General features: G+C 44.4%; 1 protein-coding gene across 1 annotated transcript; it reads right to left on the reverse strand.

Annotated features, from left to right (window-relative positions):
* Positions 1 to 14,597: 14,597 nt before the first annotated feature.
* Positions 14,598 to 15,584, reverse strand: LOC130868478 (olfactory receptor 1019-like). Its single transcript, XM_057760686.1, has one exon. The coding sequence runs from the start codon at positions 15,582 to 15,584 to the stop codon at positions 14,598 to 14,600; it is 987 nt and encodes a 328-aa protein (XP_057616669.1).
* Positions 15,585 to 19,469: the final 3,885 nt, after the last annotated feature.

Genomic DNA, 19,469 nt, shown 5'->3' on the forward strand with positions numbered 1-19,469 from the left:
ATGGATGATCTCCTTGAATTTAGTTTGCTAGTATTTTATTGAGTATTTTGCCATCCATGTTCATAAGAGACATAAAACTCTCTTTGTTTGTTGAGTTTTTGTGTACTTTGGGTATCAGGGTGTTTGTGTGGGATAATTTAAGTTGTACTGGAATTAGCTCTTCTTTGAAAGCCTGGTAGAATACTGCACTGAAATCATCTGATCCTGGGTTTGTTTGTTTCTTTGTTTTGATTGGGAGACTTTTAATGACTGCTTCTATTTCCCTAGTGGTTATATGTCTATTTAATTTGTTTGTATGGTCTTGATGTAATTTTGGTATTTGGCATCTATCCAGAAAATTGTCCATTTCTTTTAAATTTTTCAATTTTGTGGAGTACAGGTTTTTGAAGTATCCCTAATGATTCTCTGAATTTCCTAAGTGTCTGTTGTTATGTTCCCCTTTTCATTTCTGATTTTATTAATTTGGATATTCTCTCTCTACCTTTTGGTTAGCTTGGATAAAGGTTTGTCTATATTGTTGATTTTCTCAAACAGTCAAGTACCACTTCATGGATTCTTTGTATTGTTCTCTTTGTTTCAATTTTATTGATTTCAGCCCCGAGTTTGATTATTTCTAGGTATCTACTCCTCCTGGGTGAGTTTGTCTCTTTTTATTCTAGAACTTTCAGGTGTGCTGTTAAATAGCTAATGTGATATTTCTCCAAATTCTTTATGTAGGCACTTAGTCCTATGAACTTCCCAGCATTTGCTGAACTCTCACTGCATAATCCTGCAGCTCATAGCACTGTGATGTATATGAAATGTCCTTCTTTGTCTCTTTTGAATGATTTTAGTTTGAAGTCTGTTTTGTTAGATATTAGGATATCTACACCAACTTGCTTCTTAGGTCCATTTGATTTGAAAATCTTTTCCCAACCTTTTACTCTGAGATAATGTTTGTTTTTGAAGTTGAGGTTTGTTTCTTGAATGCAGCAGAAGGTCAGCTCCTGTTTTTCATATCCATCTTATTAGCCTTATCTTTTTATAGGAAAATTTAATCCTTTGATATTATGAAATATTAATGACCTATGATTGCTAAATTCTATTCTTTTTTGGTTTGAGTGGTGGTGATAGTATATGTGTGTGTTTTCCTTCTTTGGGATTTGCTGGTGAGAGATTATTACCTTTGTTTTCATGGGTTCAGCTAACTTCTCTGGGTTGGAGTTTTCCTTCTAGTATTTCTGTAGGACTGAATTTGTAGATAAGTATTGTTTAAATCTGCTTTTTTTCTTGAAATATCTTATTTTCTTCATCTATGGTGATTGAAATCTTGCTAGGTATAGTAGTGGTTTCTTTGTGTTTGCATAAAGTCTGCCCAGGACCTTCTGGATTTGAGAGTCTCCATTGAGAAGTCAGGTATAATTCTGATAGGTCTGGCTATATATATATATATATGTCTTGGCCCTTTTTCTTTATTTGAACAGAGTGCAAATAAATCATAGAGATAAAAATGTTTTTAAGAGTGGGGAAGTAGAACCTTAAAGGTAAGAGTCTTTCATAGTGTAGAGCAAAGCAAGTTTAGATGTAAGATATTTACGGATTGTTTGTTTGAGGCAGTAGCAATTCTTAAAATGAGAGAATTTGGAAAAATCAAGTTTACAAATTTTTGGCCATTGATTTTTACAAGGTCAAGCTGTTGTAATAAAATCTGAGTCTGTGGAAGGAGAGAGGATTGCTAAGTAGAGGGTTGTGGCCATGTTCCTATAAGCTCCCAGAGCTGAAGTTATGGACTCTCAGGCTGCCACTCCTGGTGACTGCAGCTCCTGGGCCAGGCTGTCACCCAGAGGGGAGAGAGCAGGAGAGGAGGGGACATCCACATAGGTGCATCTGACTACAGGAGCCAAAGAAGCACACAGTGCCCACATTGAGGGTACCACGAGGCAGAGGGAGGCAGTAGCTGAAGAGTAAGACTCTAGAATTTAGAATCAAATTCACAAATGATCTACACAAGAACAAGTGTGTGCTGAGTATCTGGCCTACTCCTTTGATTTTTCCCACTACTCCTTGGGCTGGCTCTGATTCACAGACAGAACACTCACACAATTTGGGATGGAGACCAACCAGAAACAAACAGCCCTGGAGCAAGCAAGAAAGAAAAGAATCAGGACATTGGGGATTTCTTTCATGGTCTGACCCCACCTTTGTTCACTATTTGTATTTCCCACCTGGGTCTGTTCCTCCTGAGTGTTGCAAGAGATGAGTCCAAGCGGGTAGTCTCTTGTGGGAGGGGATGAGAAGGCACAGAATCAACAGTACAGACCCTGGGAGCCAGGTAATAGTAAAAGCTGACTCCTTTACTAAGGGTATGGGCAGGCCTCTTACACCACCCCCCCTCAGGACCCAGGGGCAGTTCCAATCTGGAATGCTGTGTTGACTCTCTCTCATTGGCCCAGGTCATCATGATGCCAGTGGTCTCCGGGCTTCACGGTAGACTTGCGGTTAGGTCATAGGGAAGTTACTGATGTGCTGCTTGACTGGCCCCAAGCCAGCTGTTAGTCTCCTCCTACATATCCACTCTTTTAAAATTATTTTTATGAAGGGAAAACAGTGAGAGTCAGGGAACTATTGTCCTGACCTTGTTGACCCTGCCTCAGGAGTACTCACAATTGAACTATCCCTGTCTTAGAATGACTTGACAAAAGGACCTTACCCGTCATTGACTACCAGCCTCAAAGGGTGTTTGCCCTGGAGAGTATTCTCAGGTGGAAGGAGGGCGGGTCAAATGGAGGCCTCTCGAATCTCTGTGAGCCATGTTTATATGACCTCTGGTGGAGGATTGCAAGAGGGTTGCCTAAGAGCCATTAACACCTGTAGAGTTGCCTTGGCTGGTTGCTGCTGTCCGATGTGCTGCAGGAAACATTGGAGAAGGATGAATATTAATAGTGTTTTGCTACTCAGTACTTCATATGTACAGAAGGGATTGAGGAGTCTCTTAAAGTTTTTCTAAGTTTTAGTGATAAAAACTTGTATCAAAAATCATAGGAGGTACCCACATCATGTTGAGGTGGGAAATGTGTCCTCTTAGAACAAAATAGTTGAGAAACTTTTTGACCAGGTGCCCTGTACATATTGGGCAAGTTGTGTCCTTGTCTGGGAAATGTTGGACACCTGGTAAGGGTTTAGGCCAATCAACCTGAAGTGAGAGTTGCACACCAGTCAGTTCATGTCATTGACGAGTTCTGTTTCTTCTGTGAGCAAATCCACCTGTTGTTGCAGAACATGGATAGCCAGATATATAAGAAAGGCACACATCACCCTCAGTGGCCAGTGACATATCTTGGGTAGAAACCTATATGGGTATTTTTGAAGTCTGTGGGAAAATACAAGCATATCCTCTCCCCCGAGTTAACTTTGGGGTGGGCGGTTGGCAATGGAGAGTGATGGGGACCCTCCATCTTATTAGAGGCAGCAGTGCACCATGGCATATATATGCTCAGTGTTTTATAAGCAGGGCTGAAGCATCAAAGGTAAGAAAATTTAGGTGGAATATGACCTTGGTCATAGCCAAATGGTGGTCTCATTTGGCCTCAGGCTAAGCAGATTTTGCCAGGATATCCTTAAGTGTTCTACGGGTTCACTCAACAATGGCCTGGCCTTGAGGGTTGTAGGGAATACCAAAGGTATGGTTTATCCTCAAAGAACTGAGGAACTCGTTGAGTTCTTGGGAAACATAAGCTGAGCCATTATCAGTCTTAATGACCCATGGCACCCTCCATTACCAGCATTGCCATTTTAAGGGCCTTAATAACATGGGAGGTCTTTTCCCCTGAGAAGGCCACACCATACATGAAGGAGAAGCATGTAACTACCATAACATGAACATAGCAGAGACTACCCAATGGGGGATGATGACATCTGTCTGCCAGATTGCATTGGGCAGGAGCCCTCAGGGGTTCAGCTCCACTTAAAGAGGGAGTTCGGGATGCCAGAGGAGCACAGGCAGTGCAGGATCTAACTAAGTATTTACGTTGAGAAATGATAAGTTCCAGGAAGAGCTTGTGTAGGCTCTGGAGGGGATGGATGGAACTGTTGATGAAACACTCTCACTTATTCAAGGAGGTTAAGATCTACCATCATAGTCATGATGTCAGTTTTATCATTACCTCTGGCCAGGTTGCCTGGGTGTGACCAGATGTGAGAAATATATCAGGGGTGGACTCTGTGGGCTAACATGTCTTGATGGGCAACATAGTCACATATAAAGGATTTATTCATTCTTTAACTTGGGAAAAGGACAGAGTACAAATGACCTGGACTGCATACTGGCTGTCAGAGAAAATATTGACAGGTTTAGCATGACATTCCATGAGGACTTTCAGGAGGGCCAGTGGCTCTCCCAGTTCTACCAAGCCAAAGTTGGGCAATATGTAGGTCACATGTTTTGCTTCTGGACACTGAATTAACATGAGTTAGTTTATAGTCCATTTCTGAGACTGGAAGAATGTTAATCTGGTTCTTGCATTGCTGAAATAGATCATGACCCCATAGACTCACTGCTATATTAGCCACATATAACCTCAACCTTCCTCTCTGTCCCTCTGGCCCTATGCATTCAACCCATCTCATCCTTTGTTTTACCTGAAATAGACTTCCAATTCCTAAGAGTTGAACATATACCTCCTGAAGAGGCCAATTGGGATGCCAAGATTCTGGAGTAATAATAGTCACATCTGCACCTGTGTCTAATCATCCTTCAATTATAATGTTATTTATTCATACTCTGAGCTTTGGTATTTGATCCTTTATAGAATTCTACTAAAATATACGTTTTCTAGTTCCTAATGGAACTTTTTATTTATCCTACATGGTTATTTTATCATCCAGAGCAGTACGGTTTTTTGTTTGTTTGTTTGTTTGTTTTTTTAACAGGCACTAGACTTTCTAATTTTCCTGGGGAGGCATGTCCTCCACAGTGACTGGGAATGACTGGAAAATTTTGACCTAGGGGCCTGTAAGAGACCCCTTCAAAGAGTTTTTCATTAGTAACAATTTGTCCTGTTTTTAGTTGATCTACATTCATTTGTCCGATGTTGGCCTTTGTTGCATTTTCTGTATAATCCAAAGACTGGAGCCTTCTATTTGGGTCATTCCCAGAAGAAAAATTATTTCTAGGAATGTCCTGTTTGCAATTTCTTCCCAGATGGCCTATTCTACCACAATTAAATATTTGGTATTTTGTTGTCTCTTCATACCTTTGGAAATCACTTCTTCTACCCAAACCTCAGTGTTATATTCAAAGGATTCCACATTGGCTATATGCAGGATCCATTCATCCACTGGTGCTGTTCTTATTTTAAAGGCCAAACTATCTTTTTGCATTCTAAATTGGTATTTTCAAAAGCCTGAGAGTCACTGAATATTCATCTAGCTTCTGGATCTGCTACCCCTATTTTATAGCTTTAGTCAATCTCTGCAAAAAGTCCCTAAAGGGTTCTTTTGGGTCTTGTATAATCTTAGTATACAACTCAGTTCATTTCCCTGGTTCCTGAATCTTGCCCTAAGCATTGAAGGTTGCTGTATGGCATGGGGACAAAGTGTGTTCATTGTATTTAGCTTGAGTATCCACATCAGCATGATGGCCCTCACCACAAATTTGATCTTGGGAGGCCTCAAAACATTTGACTCTACCTTGATGTGCAAGGGCCTTAGCTGCTTCTCTCCAATAACTTTTCCATTGTAGCTGTGGACCATGTTCTAACACTGCAGAGACTAATTTAATACAATTATGTGTAGTGATCTTGTTTCTTGAAGTCCATGTCTTTACTTACTGTATCACATATTGTGAAGGCATGCCATAGAATATCTCTTAGATATTCTATACATATAGGCTCCCATTTACATTCTGTATATCGTTTTGGGTATTTAATATTTGCTGACTTTTCAGAAATAGCAACAAGATAGATACTAGCAATGGAAGTAGAATTAGCTAAAACTCTTAGTAAGTTATCTCTGACCCTGAGAGATACTGGTGATGATAAGTCTTTTCTATTCTCCTTTATTTGTACCTCATCTCTGTGTTTACCAATTTTAATGAGTTCTTCTAAGGTTCAAAGTCTGTTTATCATTGTTTTTGTAGAGTTTGAGCTTCTTGACCTGCGAATATTTCTAATGATTTCATTAAATCAATCAACCTTTTGTTCTCATCACTCACACGTGGTTCCAAGTTTTAAATTTTTTCCATTATTGATATCTTTTCATCCTTAGATTATTTGGATGTCATGCAGATTGTCTCCAAGAAGCAATGTTCTATCTGCTAGCTTGTTATGATTATCATTTTCAACAATACGAATCCTTTTAGCTAATCTCTCAGTACCATTCTCTAAGGTTTCATAACCATTTAACATGGAGTGAATTTTGCCTGTCAAATTTTGGTGATCATTTTCAGTGGAATGAATCCTTTCAGCTAACCTTTTATTACCAGTCTGTAAAGTCTGTGTCATTTCTATAAGTTTCTCATTCCTGGCTCTGTTATCAAATAATTTCTTTAAGGATACAATATGAAGTATCAAAGTAACAGCAGCTATGGCTAAGAATGTGTATTTCCTAGTAGGTCATATACTTCTAGAATTCCATTCATAGTAGAAACAAAAGGGTTTTAAAGTTTCTCAACAGTGATATTATCTGCCATTATCTTGGGAGTGGTTTACAGATTGTAAATTATTTATTTATTTATTTATTTATTTATTTATTAGTCAACCTAATAATCAGTTATCAAATAGCTTACTTTTGTTAAAATCCTCAGAAGACTGTCATAGGTATAATAATCTCAATTGGCCAGCAAGTGGAGCCGGTGTTCAGGTGGCTGGTTCAGGTTGTTACTGAGAGTTTAGGTGTAATAAAGATGGTGGCCAGCAGGTGTCACAATTGGGGCACTAAGGCAGGTCCGAGAGCAGGGTTTACATTACCTTTGAGACCTGGCATTGCTGAAACAAATTATAGCTAGCGAATTTGGTTAGATTGGTTAAAATGTGGTTGGGGTGCACGTGGGGGGCACTGTGCAATGATGGAAGTGGTGCATAGCAACCGGGGGTGATCACACAAGCAGGCGCATATGGTATGCATGGCCCAATCACCAGCGGGAAGTGCCTGGCCCAAAGAGCCCTGTGGGTCATGGAGGGAAAGACTGCACAGAGGCAAACAGGAGTGGGAAATTTAAAACCCATGAACTGGGGGGTGTCTGCCTGTACCCACTGCAACTGTTCTCCAGTTGGACCTAGTGTCCTTAGGGTGGGTTAGAGGCGCCTCATTGTGCATAGCAGCAGACGTGTGCATGGAGCAGGCTGTGTTAGGCAGAAGCTCAAGGGGCCCAGAACTGCCGGGATCTCCAGCAGATAGGGCTGAGGCATAGCCGATCCTGCCAATCTCTCCCTGGGGCTGAGCGGGATGGTGAGAGTGACTCTCCTTTGGTGTGGGAAGTCTTTTTGTATATGTGTTGCTTTTATTGGTTAATGAATAAAGCTGCTTTTGGCCAGTGACTTAACAGTGTAACACCAGGTGGGAAATTCAAACAGAGATGTAGAGAGAGAGTAGGCAGAGTCAGAAAGAAGCCATGGAGATATACCGCAGGAGACAGATGCAGGAGGCAGGATGCCGGAAGGAAGCTTACCAGTAAGCCACAACCACATGGCAATATACAGATTAATAATAAAAATGGGTTAATTTAGGGTATAAGAGCTAGCTAGCAATACGCTTAAGCTATTGGCCAAACAGTATTGCAAATGATATGATTTCTGTGTGATTATTTCAGGTCTGGGCAGCCAGGAACAAACGAACAGCCTCCACCAATACTCCTTGGCTGTCTGATGTGCTCCATTATTTCCCTGGGCCTTGTTAGCATTTCCTTTCTGATGTGCTGGGCAATGGATGATGGCCAGTACTTTTGGAAGCCAGAGGGTGGATAATATGTCTAGGATTACTTGTTTATTTTTAATAGTTTTTCCTTCAGCAGTTAGTAAGCTTCTCTCATACTCGATGGCTCCATGGACTTGTACTATAGTGAATGCATAACAGCTTTCCATATAAACATTGACAGTCTTATCTTGTCCTAATTGTAAGGCCTTGGTTAGGGCAATCAGCTCAGCCTTCTGTGCTGAGGTGCCAGGAGGCAGGGCAGTCACTGAGATAGTCTCCGAAGGTGTCATTATTGCCACCCTGCATACATGCTTCCTTCTCAGGTAAAGCTGCTGCTATCGGTGAAGTATGTGAGATCCAGGTCTGGCCAGGAGATGTCATCAAGTCTGATTGGATTCCATTTACTTGTTGCAGTATCTCCATACAGTTGTGAATGATGTCTGAGTCTGGGTTAGGCAGCGAGGTCGCTGGGTTGAGCGAAGTGCTCAGATGGAATCTAATGCGAGGGGGTTGAGGAGCAGAGCCTGGTAGTATGTTAACTGGGCATTGGTCATCCACTGGTGGGGATTTAAAGATCCCTTCTATCAAATCAGGGGTGATTAGAAGCTGCCCCAGAGTCAGTTTGTTGGCATCCTTGACCAAAAGGGCCACAGCTGCAATGGTACAGAGGCAACTAGGCCATCTGGAGGCTACAGGGTCCAGCCACTTTTATAAAAAAAACCACCAGTCACTTCCAGAGTCCAAGATACTGGGGCATAACTCCCTTCGCTACTCGGGTTTTTTTTTTTTTTTTAATCTACAAATAGTTGGAAGGGCTTTATTATGTCTAAGAGCTAAGTTGGGCCTTTAGGTCTTCCTTTATGGCTTTAAAAGCGCTTTCTTGAGTGTCAGTCCAGAGGAAGGATTCCTCTGTTCTGTCTGTAGCCTTATATAAGGATTTTGCTGTTTCAGCAAATCCTGGTAGCCAGAGCTAACAGAATCTGGCTAAGCCTTGAAATACCCAGACCTGTCTTAAGGGTTTTAGAGGCTGGGGTGTCCAGTATAGTTTGTTTTGGAGCAGGTGATAGCTGTCTCTCTCCTTCCTTTAGTATATATCCCAAGTACGTGACTTCTGGGACTTCTTGACTGATACCTTATTCCCCAGTTGGCATAAGGCCTACAGCAAGTCTCTAGTGGCCTGGAAGCAAGAATCTTGGTCCTTAGCCAGGTGGTGGTGGTGGTGCACGCCTTTAATCCCAGCACTCAGGAGGCAGAGGCAGGTGGATTTCTGTGAGTTCGAGGCCAGCCTGGTCTATAAGAGCTAGTTCCAGGACATTGGTCCTTAGAAGCAGTCGGCCAATTATTGACATACTGGGCGAGGCTTACCTCAATTGTGAAGTCCAGTAATCTCTGAAGTCCTGGTGTAGAGCTTCATCAAGGTGCTTGGGGAATTGTTAACCCCTGTTGTAGACAGGTCCAGGTGAACTGTCCACTGATCTGGGAGGCAAAAGGGGGTTGGCTCTTGGCTTCCAGGGTTAGGCTGAAGAAGGCATCTTTAAGGTCTAGAACTGAATACACTTGGAGCTCTGAAGAGAGGCAATTTAGGACATTATAAGGATTGGGAACTATGATATAAATAGCTCCAACCCATTTGTGAATATCCCTAAGATCTTGCACCAGCCAATAATCACTGGTCCCTGACTTCTTGACTGGAAGAAGTGGGGCGTTTCATAGATGTTGCTGTCTGCTGTGTGATCCCAGATTCCAAGAAGGGTAGGGGATGAGGAGATGCAGAAGCAATGACACAGACTCGGGAAGATCCCATTGCAGAAGCTCTTTATTATAAAATGGTCTGGAGTTTTTATGGGGTTAGGGAAATTTAGCTGCCACAGGAATGCCTCTGATTGGCCTCTTCTGGTGCTGCCAATCCTAGTTGGTGTCTTGTGATTGGCTAGGAGTGTGTGTTTTTGGTCTGCTGACAGGTTATGTTGGCCAATTTTGCTTATTCACTGTGAGTTTGCTATTTATTTATTTATTTATTTATTTATTTATTTATTTATTTATTCTGTCTGTGTGTGTGTCTGAATGCCAGAAGAGGGCGCCAGACCTCTTTACAGATGGTTGTGAGCCACCATGTGGTTGCTGAGAATTGAACTCAGGACCTTTGGAAGAGCAGGCAATGCTCTTAACCACTGAGCCATCTCTCCAGCCATGAGTTTGCTTTTTTTCTCATCTCACCCCTATATATTTATTTTATTGGGGGCGACCTAGTGGGAGTTATGGATTTTTATAACCCCACTTTGGGGACCCCCCAGCATTTTGAGCTGTGCTTGTCTTAGGTTGACCTGCCAGACAGGCTCTTATCTATCTTTGACTACCAGAACTTGAAAAATTGGGTCCCTGGAAGGTCCCAAGAAGTCAGAAGCAAGGGGAGACTTTTAGGAGAACTAGGGCTTTAAATAGCCTCCCGTATTTGCACTAATAAAACATGAACTGCCTCCCTTGGAGGTTTTGGTCCAACATGCTCCATGGCCATTAACACCTGGAATGCTTGCCTTGTTCACACACTGTTATCAGGATCTTAGCTGTAGATGACACTTAAGCAAAATATCAGAGCCACCTCCACTGCCATTCAACAAGTTTAGAGGGGCCTAGCAGGGATTTTATGTGGTTCCCATACTTGACCAAAGACGGTAGTAGATAGGTCCCATGGATGGACCTGTGCTGAGTTAAATTATATTAGATTCCTCATAATTAACTGTTGTGTGCTAAGGGCTTCAGCTGATGGTTCTAGGACTGTGTTTAAGGCATTGCTGTGGCTCCTGTTTGAATAAGAGAGGCCATAATGGCTACTCCTCCAGCTATGGCAAGTACGGTGGCTGCAGGATAGCTGCAGTTATTCTAAAGTCTCCCTTTACTCTAGTGGGACTCATAAGCTCTGTCTTGTGATAATGGGGAGCAATGGCAACAGGCACCCATAAGAATGCGGAAATACACACCAGGATTGCAAGAGAGGCTTCTTAGGATCCCAGCAGGCACCCAGCATGCAGAGACTTGTTGTGCAGTTTAAATCTGTTCTACTAGCATTGATTAGTAAAAGGAAGAAGGGGGCTTGACACAGATGGGCATGCCTTTGAAAGTAAAATTTGTTTATGGTATTATTTGGACAGAGTCCTCAAATTATTTACTGCCCTTAAAGGTTCCATTATGGTAATTGCCTCCTTATAAGAATAGGAGGCATCTACAGTTCATGCAAGCATGATTTCCACAGAGGGGCCAATTGCCAGACATGGGCCTATTGACCTGAGTGGAGGTCATCTCCAATTTCCTTTTGTCCCTTTGGGTACATTCCTTCTTCCAATGGCCCATTTCCTTGCATTATGCACATTGATTCTTTTGGGGGTGCTCACAGCCCTTATCTCCCCACCCACTGGCTACTTGGTCTACATACGGTCTACATTTCCTATGCCCATTGGTCTCCTGGTTCTTATCTGCTGGTAAGACTTTAGCCAGCCCCTGAGTTTGCCTATGTGCCTCTCTGTTGTTATAAACTTTGGTGGCCATAGCAATCAATTCAGACAGATTTTTACCTTCAAATCCATAGAACTGTTGGAGTTTTCTTTTGTTTAGTTAACAAAAGACAGATTGACTGCCGTCTGATTCTCTGGAGCCTCCGGGTTCAGTGGTATGTAGATGCGATAATCTTCTAACAAGCTTTCAACAAATGCTCCCGCTGATTCATCCTTGTCCTGCACTTCCTGACTTACCTTAGACAAATTTGTGGGCTGTCTTAACAGCTGCCCAGAAACCACCCACAAGAATCTGGTAATAGACATTTAGCTTCTCTCTACCACTGGTGGCGTTATAATCCCATCCCTCCTCAGGTTAATAATCATTAATAATCTCATCATCCGTGGGCTACCATCTCACCCTAGAACCTGCTTCCGGCATTCTCGCATGATTCTATCCCTCTCAGTGGTAAATGGGATCTATAGGAGCTGTTGACATTCATCCCAGGTGAGATGATGAGCACACAAGACAGTATGGAGAAGAGCTATTAGCCCTCGTGGCTTCACAGTAAAGGAAAGGGTTTGGAGCTTCCAATTATATAAGTCACTTGTGGTCAAGAGAAAGTAAGCTAGACAGGGGCTGGCCTCGAACTCACAGAGTTCCACATGCTTCTACCTCCTGAGTGCTGGGAGTAAAGGTGTGCACCACCACCGCCCAACTATTCTTGGATTTTTCAGTACGTCCATGTCCATCTAGTACCTCTTTAATAGGTACATGGCAGACCCAGAACCTTACATGTGAGGTTACTCTGCTCTTGTTTAGATATTTGATTTGGAGTTTTTATGATTATAAGTGATACTGCAATGACCATTTTGCTATTTAGATCCTCCTCCCAATTTAGGGTTGCATTCTTAAGGGAAATTTTGGCAAGGAGGAATTGCTGGAGTCTGAAGGTGTAAAATTGTTAAGATGTTCTTGATATGTCCAGGCTACTTGTGAGAACATGAGTCGTCTGAGACAGGGCTGGTGGCACGTAGGGACATCTTCACACCTGGCGCTGTGTGATTTAATGGGGACTCTAATTGCTGTGATCTGATTTGAAAGGAAGCTAAGCAAGTCCTTGGGAGCTCATTGAGCACTGTGTTTCTCCGTGCTGCTTTCAGTCGTGTCTTTGTTATCTTCCCTTTGTCAGCTGCCCTCTTTGCAGAAGAGAGATTAACTCCCAGACTTGCTTTAGCCCCATGTGGTTCCTCAGCTTTGTTGAGACTTTCTTTGAATATTTTTTCCCAGCAAGGCTTCAGCTCATTGTCTAGCTCAGTCATTTTGTTTTCTTTCCCAAGCCTACAGAATTGAACCTGCTGTAAGCATTAGACTGCTTTGTTGTGAAGGTTTTGTTGATGTAATTACACACTAGCCACTCTCTGTTAATTGTTATTTATTTTACATACCAACAACAGTTCCCCCTGCCTCCTTTCCTCCCACCTCTCCCCCCCCCTTCCCCACACGCACTCCTCAGAAAGGGTAAGGCCTCCCATGGGAGGCAACAAAGCCTTGCACTCTAGAGCTGAGCTGATTTGTGAAAAAGTGCCCCTTCCTTAAGGAGCCCTCCCTGAATCAGGAATTACTGACAGATGAGGTCATATTGCATCACGCAGGACCCAGCTATGGCCACTGGGCTTTTTGTTTCTTTCTTTTTCCTTAATTTGTCTTACATCAGCATTCTTTGTAATGTTTGTATATTTGTGTTTTGAATCATTGTGCTGTAAATGTATACGTAGTTTTTCTGCTTTGTAAAACATATGAAGACTATGATTGTTAGTGCACATTGAAATCTAATTGAAAAGCCTTTTGGTTTGTTGCGATGAGTTTGTAAATGAGATAATAAAAATTAATATTTTTCCAAACTTACTGCATTAGGTGTGTGAATAAGTGTGCCTGCATGTGTGTGTGCAGAGTGTTGTCTGTGTTTATGCGCGTGAGTTCAGAGGAAATGTTCGGGATTCAGTGCTGTCCTTCCACCGTGCGGGTCCTGGGTTTGTACTTGAGTTGTCAGGGTTGGCAGCCAACATTTTTACCTGCTGAGCCATCTTCTCTGGTTGAATATTGACATTGCTACGCTTCATCTTAGCACTAGGAATATGATATTAACGTTTCATTTAGCCCAGCTTTGTATCAGTCACTGTTGTGTATTTTCCATATTTTATGGTCACACATTTTTTTTACTTATCCTTCCATGTTTTTGTACTTTTGTGTGTTTTGAAAAAGATTTCTTTTTACATGTGCATGCATGTGTTTCTAGGTGAAATGTGGGGTGGGGGAACTGTACTTGAGTGCAGTACCTGTAGAGGCCAGAGGAGGGCAGCACATCCCCTAGAACTTGAGCTATGACTGTTGGGAGCTACCTGATTGAGGGCGCTGGAACTCAAACTCTGGTCCTCTGCAAGAGCAGCAAATTATCTTCACTGCTGAGCCATCTCTCTAGCTCCAGCATGTGGGTCTTATGTAGTAAACTCTTCCTTACATTTCTCATTTTTAAAACCCCAAATATCTCAGGAATAGGATTACTTTGGTCTTGCCAGGGAATCCAGATATTTGAATAATTCATTGAAGTCTCCCTCAGTAGGCCCCACCGCATGATTCAAGCCAGCTCAAACCTATTTTTCAAAAGCAGGGAACTGGTCAATATATGAATGTCTAGTGCATCATTTTTCCTAGGAAAAGGTACAGCAATATCTACTCAGCCAATTGCACTGACAGACTAAAGCAATGATTCCCTTCCAAGTCTGGCGTGGTGACCAGTGAGTTTATTGTAGTGAGCTACAGCCCCATGGTTGTGGTGTACAGGGAGAATGTGAGTGTCTTGGGCAGCTTCACTCCAGTATGGGCAGTGTCCCGGGAAAGCTGTGTTACTGGAGGCCCTGCAACTTTGCTGGCAACCACCTCAAGTTTACCGTTTGTTTAATCTCTGGGAGGCGCCTTAGTGAGGCTTCCGGATTTGTTGCATGTATCATGAGCCTCTCAAGCCTTCCCCGGTCCTCATCTAGACAACGTGTTTCAGTCTGGAGGAAATGCGATACCAGAAGGTGGACAGGCATGGAAAGAAAACAACCGGTGTATGCCTGGGTTAGCGGGTAGACAGTTCCCTCCACACCCACCGTAGAGAGCAGCACAGATGGCCGGGAACTGTTTTAAAGAGTTTCTGGTGAACTCCAGCATGGCTACAGGAGAAATGCGTTGGAGGTGGTATTCTGGACCTTCCCGGGTCTAAACCACAGGTTCCAAGATGCCACCTGTGGATACAGCTTTCTCAGAGCAACTTTCATGTCCTTATTCCTCAGGCTATAGATTAGTGGGTTCAGAGTGGGCGTGAGGATAGAATAGAAGACAGCAGCCATGCGCCCTTGCAGAGGGGCATAGCGGGCTGTGGGCTGCATGTAGGCAGAACTTCCAGTGCCATAAAACAGGAGCACTGTGGCCAGATGGGAGGAGCACGTGGAGAAGGCCTTCCAGCGGCCAGCCGAGGAGCGGATGTGAACCACTGTGTACACAATGAGCACGTAAGACACGCAGGTGAGGGCAAAGCAGGTCATGATGACGCAGCCACTGACTGCAAAGCCTGCAGCCTCATGGCTTCCGGGGTCACCACAGGCTAGATGCATGAGTGGGGGAATGTCACAGAAGAAGTGGTCGATTATGTTGGGACCACAGAAGGACAAGGTGAAGGTATTGACCGTGTGGAAGGTAGAAAAGAGGAGCCCACTGACCCATGCCACCACCACCAGGGAGACGCAGGTCTGAGAATTCATGGTTGCCCCATACATCAGGGGCCTATGGATGGCTAGACAGCGATCAAAAGCCATGGAGGTGATGAGAAAACATTCGAGAGAGCCAAAGCAGACGAAAGCAAAGAGTTGGGATGCACAGGCCGCGAGGGAAATCTCTTTGGTGTCTGCCATGGCAGCCACCAGGGCCCGGGGCAGAGTGGTGGATGTAGAACAGAGATCCACCAGGGAGAGGTGTTTGACAAAGAAGTACATGGGTGTGTGCAGGCGAGTATTGAGAGCCACCGCTACCATGATAGAGACATTCCCCAGAACTGCAGCCAGGTATATGAGAAGGAAGGCGGCCGTGCTCAGCCGCTGTAATGCAGGGACGGTGGAGAAGCCCTGGAGGATGAAGAGAGACACTGCAGAGAGATTGGCCATGGCGCGTCTCTGGGAAATGGGAATAAGAAGAGTCCGTGGAGAGAACGGGCAACCATAGCAAGGACCTGCGAGGAAAGGAGGAAAAGGAGGTGAGGTGTTCATGTTTCTAGCTTTGGCCAGAGACACTTTCGACTGCAGTGGGCGGGGATTAGTGCAGAGATCTGTGGTACCCGAGAAAGCCTTGACAACAGATGGCCGTGAGTGCCCAGTCATACATGGAGCGTCACGGGGACAGGAAGAATGTAAGGGCCTAGAGGATGGAGAAGGGTGCTGTGAAAAGCTGTCCTCTGGCCATGACATGGCTGTCGCGCCACCAACCTAGAGCAGCTGTGGATACCCACACAAGCCAGGTGTAATTTCAATACGGGTAAGGGAGCTTCTGGGGTCACACCTCTGTCTGAGGAGTTAATGGCAGTTAATGGTAGCGAATCTTTTTTTTTTTTTTTTTTGAGGTACAGTGACTGGTAATTTTGTCACACCCCTGCGGATGGCCCCAGGACCATGAACATACGGGCAGTGCTAATAGGACTCGGTGGGGGAAAGTAAGTTAACAGTTATCAAAGGACATGAAGTTGTGAGGAAGATGGGGTGGGCGCTGGGAGGGAGATGGGGGGAATGAGGGTGGGTATGATCAAGATATGTAGTATACATGTATGAATTTTTAAAAGAATATATAAAACCTTTTTGTTTTTGTCTGTCTGCCTCCCTCCCTCCCTGCCTCCCTGCCTCCCTCCCTCCCTGCCTCCCTGCCTCCCTCCCTCCCTGCCTCCCTGCCTCCCTCCCTCCCTCCCTCCCTGCCTCCCTCCCTCCCTTCCTTTCTTGAAACAGGATTTCTATATGTAGTGCTGTCTGTCCTGGAACTCACTCTGTAGACCAGTCTGGTTGCAAATGCAGAGATCCGCCTGCCTCTGCCTCCTGAGTGCTGGAATTAAAGGTGTGCACCACCACTGCCAGGCCTAAAAACCATTTTTTTTAAAGGATGAGTTGCTTTGATGGGAATGTCCATGCTACTTAATTGAAACCCAAATGTGTTTTTTATCTTCCATTGAAATCCCGAACTCAAAGACCTCACAGAGACACCAGGCATGTAAGAGCATCGAGATGGGTGGACGTTAGGGAATGGTGGAGATGGGGAAAATGAGTGTTCTCTCCAGATGAGGCTTTGCAGTTTCTCGTCTGTATGAAGAGTCTCTTGACTCTCATAGATTGCCAATCCAAATGTATGGCTCAGTTGTAAAGTGCTTGCTACATATGCATGAGGCCCTGAGCTTGGTTCCCAGCACCCAGCTAGGAAAGCTGGCCCGTGGCATGCACCTGCACTCCCAGGCTGCTGGGGTAGAGCTATGAGGCTTGCTGGCCAGTAGCTAATTGCCAGTCATAGGTTCAGTGAGAGATCCTGTCTCAAAGAATAGGGGGGAGAGCGACTGAAGACGTTCGATGTCTGCCTATGGTCTCTGTTAGCTTAATGCTTTTGTTTTACCATGCACCCATCTGTCCCATCTTCTATCCCCTTTGAGGCAGGATCTCATATAGCTCAGGTTGGCTTTAATTTCACTGTGTAGCTGACGATGATGCTAAACACCTGATCCTTCTACATGCACAGCTCTAGCGATAGGGTCACAGGTGTGCATGACTGCCCAATTTAGGTGGTGCTGGTATTGAGCTTGGGATTCAGGCATGCCAGGTAAGCACTCTACCAATTGAGCCACATCACCAGCCTTCTGTGCATATGTCTAGGCAACTCCAGGGTTCTTAAGTAGAATATTCAGTGTGAGGTCTAATGATCTACAGTCCCTCCCAAAAAACAGGAATCATTTCTTACTCATCTCTTTACTTCCCAGCATCCTGCTGGAAGCAGCGCACAGCTGACCTAGGTGTGCAGTTATCTCTATTGTTCACCCACTTAGTGCAGGGCAGGCACCGGTATGCTGCCTGCACCGCCCTCCATGGGCTCCACTAACTCTAGGCACCGGGTAGGGTGACTGCCAAACCTAACGTCTCTCCTTCCTCAGCAGCTCTCAGCTTGCCCCAGGTCTGGTTGGAAGACTGAGACCACTCCCTCCCTTCAGGACTCCCTGGAACCCTCCCTGGGATCCACAGGGCGGATGAAGATGGCTGATTACCACAAACTCACTTCCGTGTGTGTGTGTGTGTGTGTGTGTGTGTGTGTGTGTATACCTCCCCCAAACACAGGTAAATAAATAAAATGCAATAAAAACGTTTTTGGAAGAAATACAGCATCCAGCCTCCATCCTCACTGTCTTTTGGAAAAGCTGTGATAATTGCATGTGAATATGTCTCCTGATGCCCGCTGTACAGAAGGGTGACCCCTCCCTGGGCTGATATCACACTAGAGGCTTTGTGCTACTCAGCCATGCAATAACCAAGTGTTTAAATATCTCTGGGATCCCAACTGCTTTGAATGCTTTCTGCAGCACCTGTTTACCTTCCTGCCCATCCTGGGAGGCAGCCATCTCTTTGTCTCCTATCTCTCAGGCAGAAAACAGAGACAGAGAGCCCAAGTTCTCATAACTACAGCAACTGAAGTCCTCAGAAGAAGCCTTGTGGGTATTCAAAAGCCCACAGACCCTTAAACCGTGACTGACGGGTGAAAACTCACAGGCTCTTTAGAGTCAGTTATTATAGACTATCTCTAGGCCCTTTTAACAGTCAGTATCAACCTCTGCAGCCAACATTTTCCGTACTCGAGAAAACTACAGTCCCAGGTATTCCATGACTCAGGAGATAGATGTGAGTTGAAGGCCAGCCTCAACTACAGAGTGAACTTGATTGAAGTCAGACCCAACTACAGAGTGAGTTTGACTGAGGCCAGCCTAGGAGATCCTGCCTCAAATAAACAACCCCACAAAACCTCTTGGATTTTATGATGAACCCAACAGACCCTTAGTTTCTGAACCCTATTGAAGAGTCTTCTACAGACACACACACACACACACACCTTCTATGTCTACCTATATATTCTAAATATACCTATCTGATAAGACCACATTTGGCTCACTTTACTTCTGTGACTGTCGATGTCACTTCCACAGAGGGAACATGTCTGTAGGGGTAAAGGGTAACACTGAGTCTGTGTTCCTGAGTGATGGGGATTTGGCTCAGAATAACAACTTCCTTGTTCTCTATAAAGCAGGTTAATGTTATGTTGGTAGTGCTGTGGAAGAGCTCGGCTAAGCCAACCTCACAACCCCAGATGTGCCCACTCTGCTGTCTCAGGTATCCCAGGCACAGAATGGCAGCTGCTTACCTGGCTGCTGGCCGCTGCCCCCATCCAGGAGTTGAAGCTGAAGCCTATTTGGTGCTGGGCTGGGCTAGTGGGAGGCCAGTTCCTTGAGGGGCTATTTGGGTACAGGTTCAAGGTGGGAACTCCTAACTCATGGATGAAGTCACACTTCTTAAGCTATAGCAAGGAGGGCTTTGGGGATGAACCAGGTCGGCTAAAGTCCTCGAGGTTGGCTCTGAGCCACAACTCCACCTCTGGGCTGTTTCTTTCTGCTTTTCTTGGGAGTTTGCCCAGGCTCACCTCTGGGACCTTGTGTTCTGTTCTAAACTCTGAGATTGAGGCTCTTTGGCAGGCAGGAGATCAGTCCTGGCTCCAACTATGACATTTCTAGAATATTCTGATCATCCTCTATGGTAGTGGGCAATATGTCATTTACTATTTTGCCTTTATAGTTTCTTTGGATTTTTTTATTTTATTGATTTTATTGAGCTCTACATTTTTCTCCGCTCCTTTTTCTGCCTCTGCCCTCCCCTTCAACCCTCTCCTGTGATCCCCATGCTCCCAATTTACTCAGGAGATCTTGTCTTTTCTACTTTCCATGTAGATTAGATCCATGTATGCCTCTCTTAGGGTCCTCATTG

Source organism: Chionomys nivalis, chromosome 2, assembly GCF_950005125.1.
Source record: "Chionomys nivalis chromosome 2, mChiNiv1.1, whole genome shotgun sequence".
NCBI lineage: Eukaryota > Metazoa > Chordata > Mammalia > Rodentia > Cricetidae > Chionomys > Chionomys nivalis.

Bases quoted from the DNA above. Each gene is read 5' to 3' on its own strand.
- LOC130868478 (XM_057760686.1), bottom strand. From the start codon at position 15,584: ATGGCCAATCTCTCTGCAGTGTCTCTCTTCATCCTCCAGGGCTTCTCC.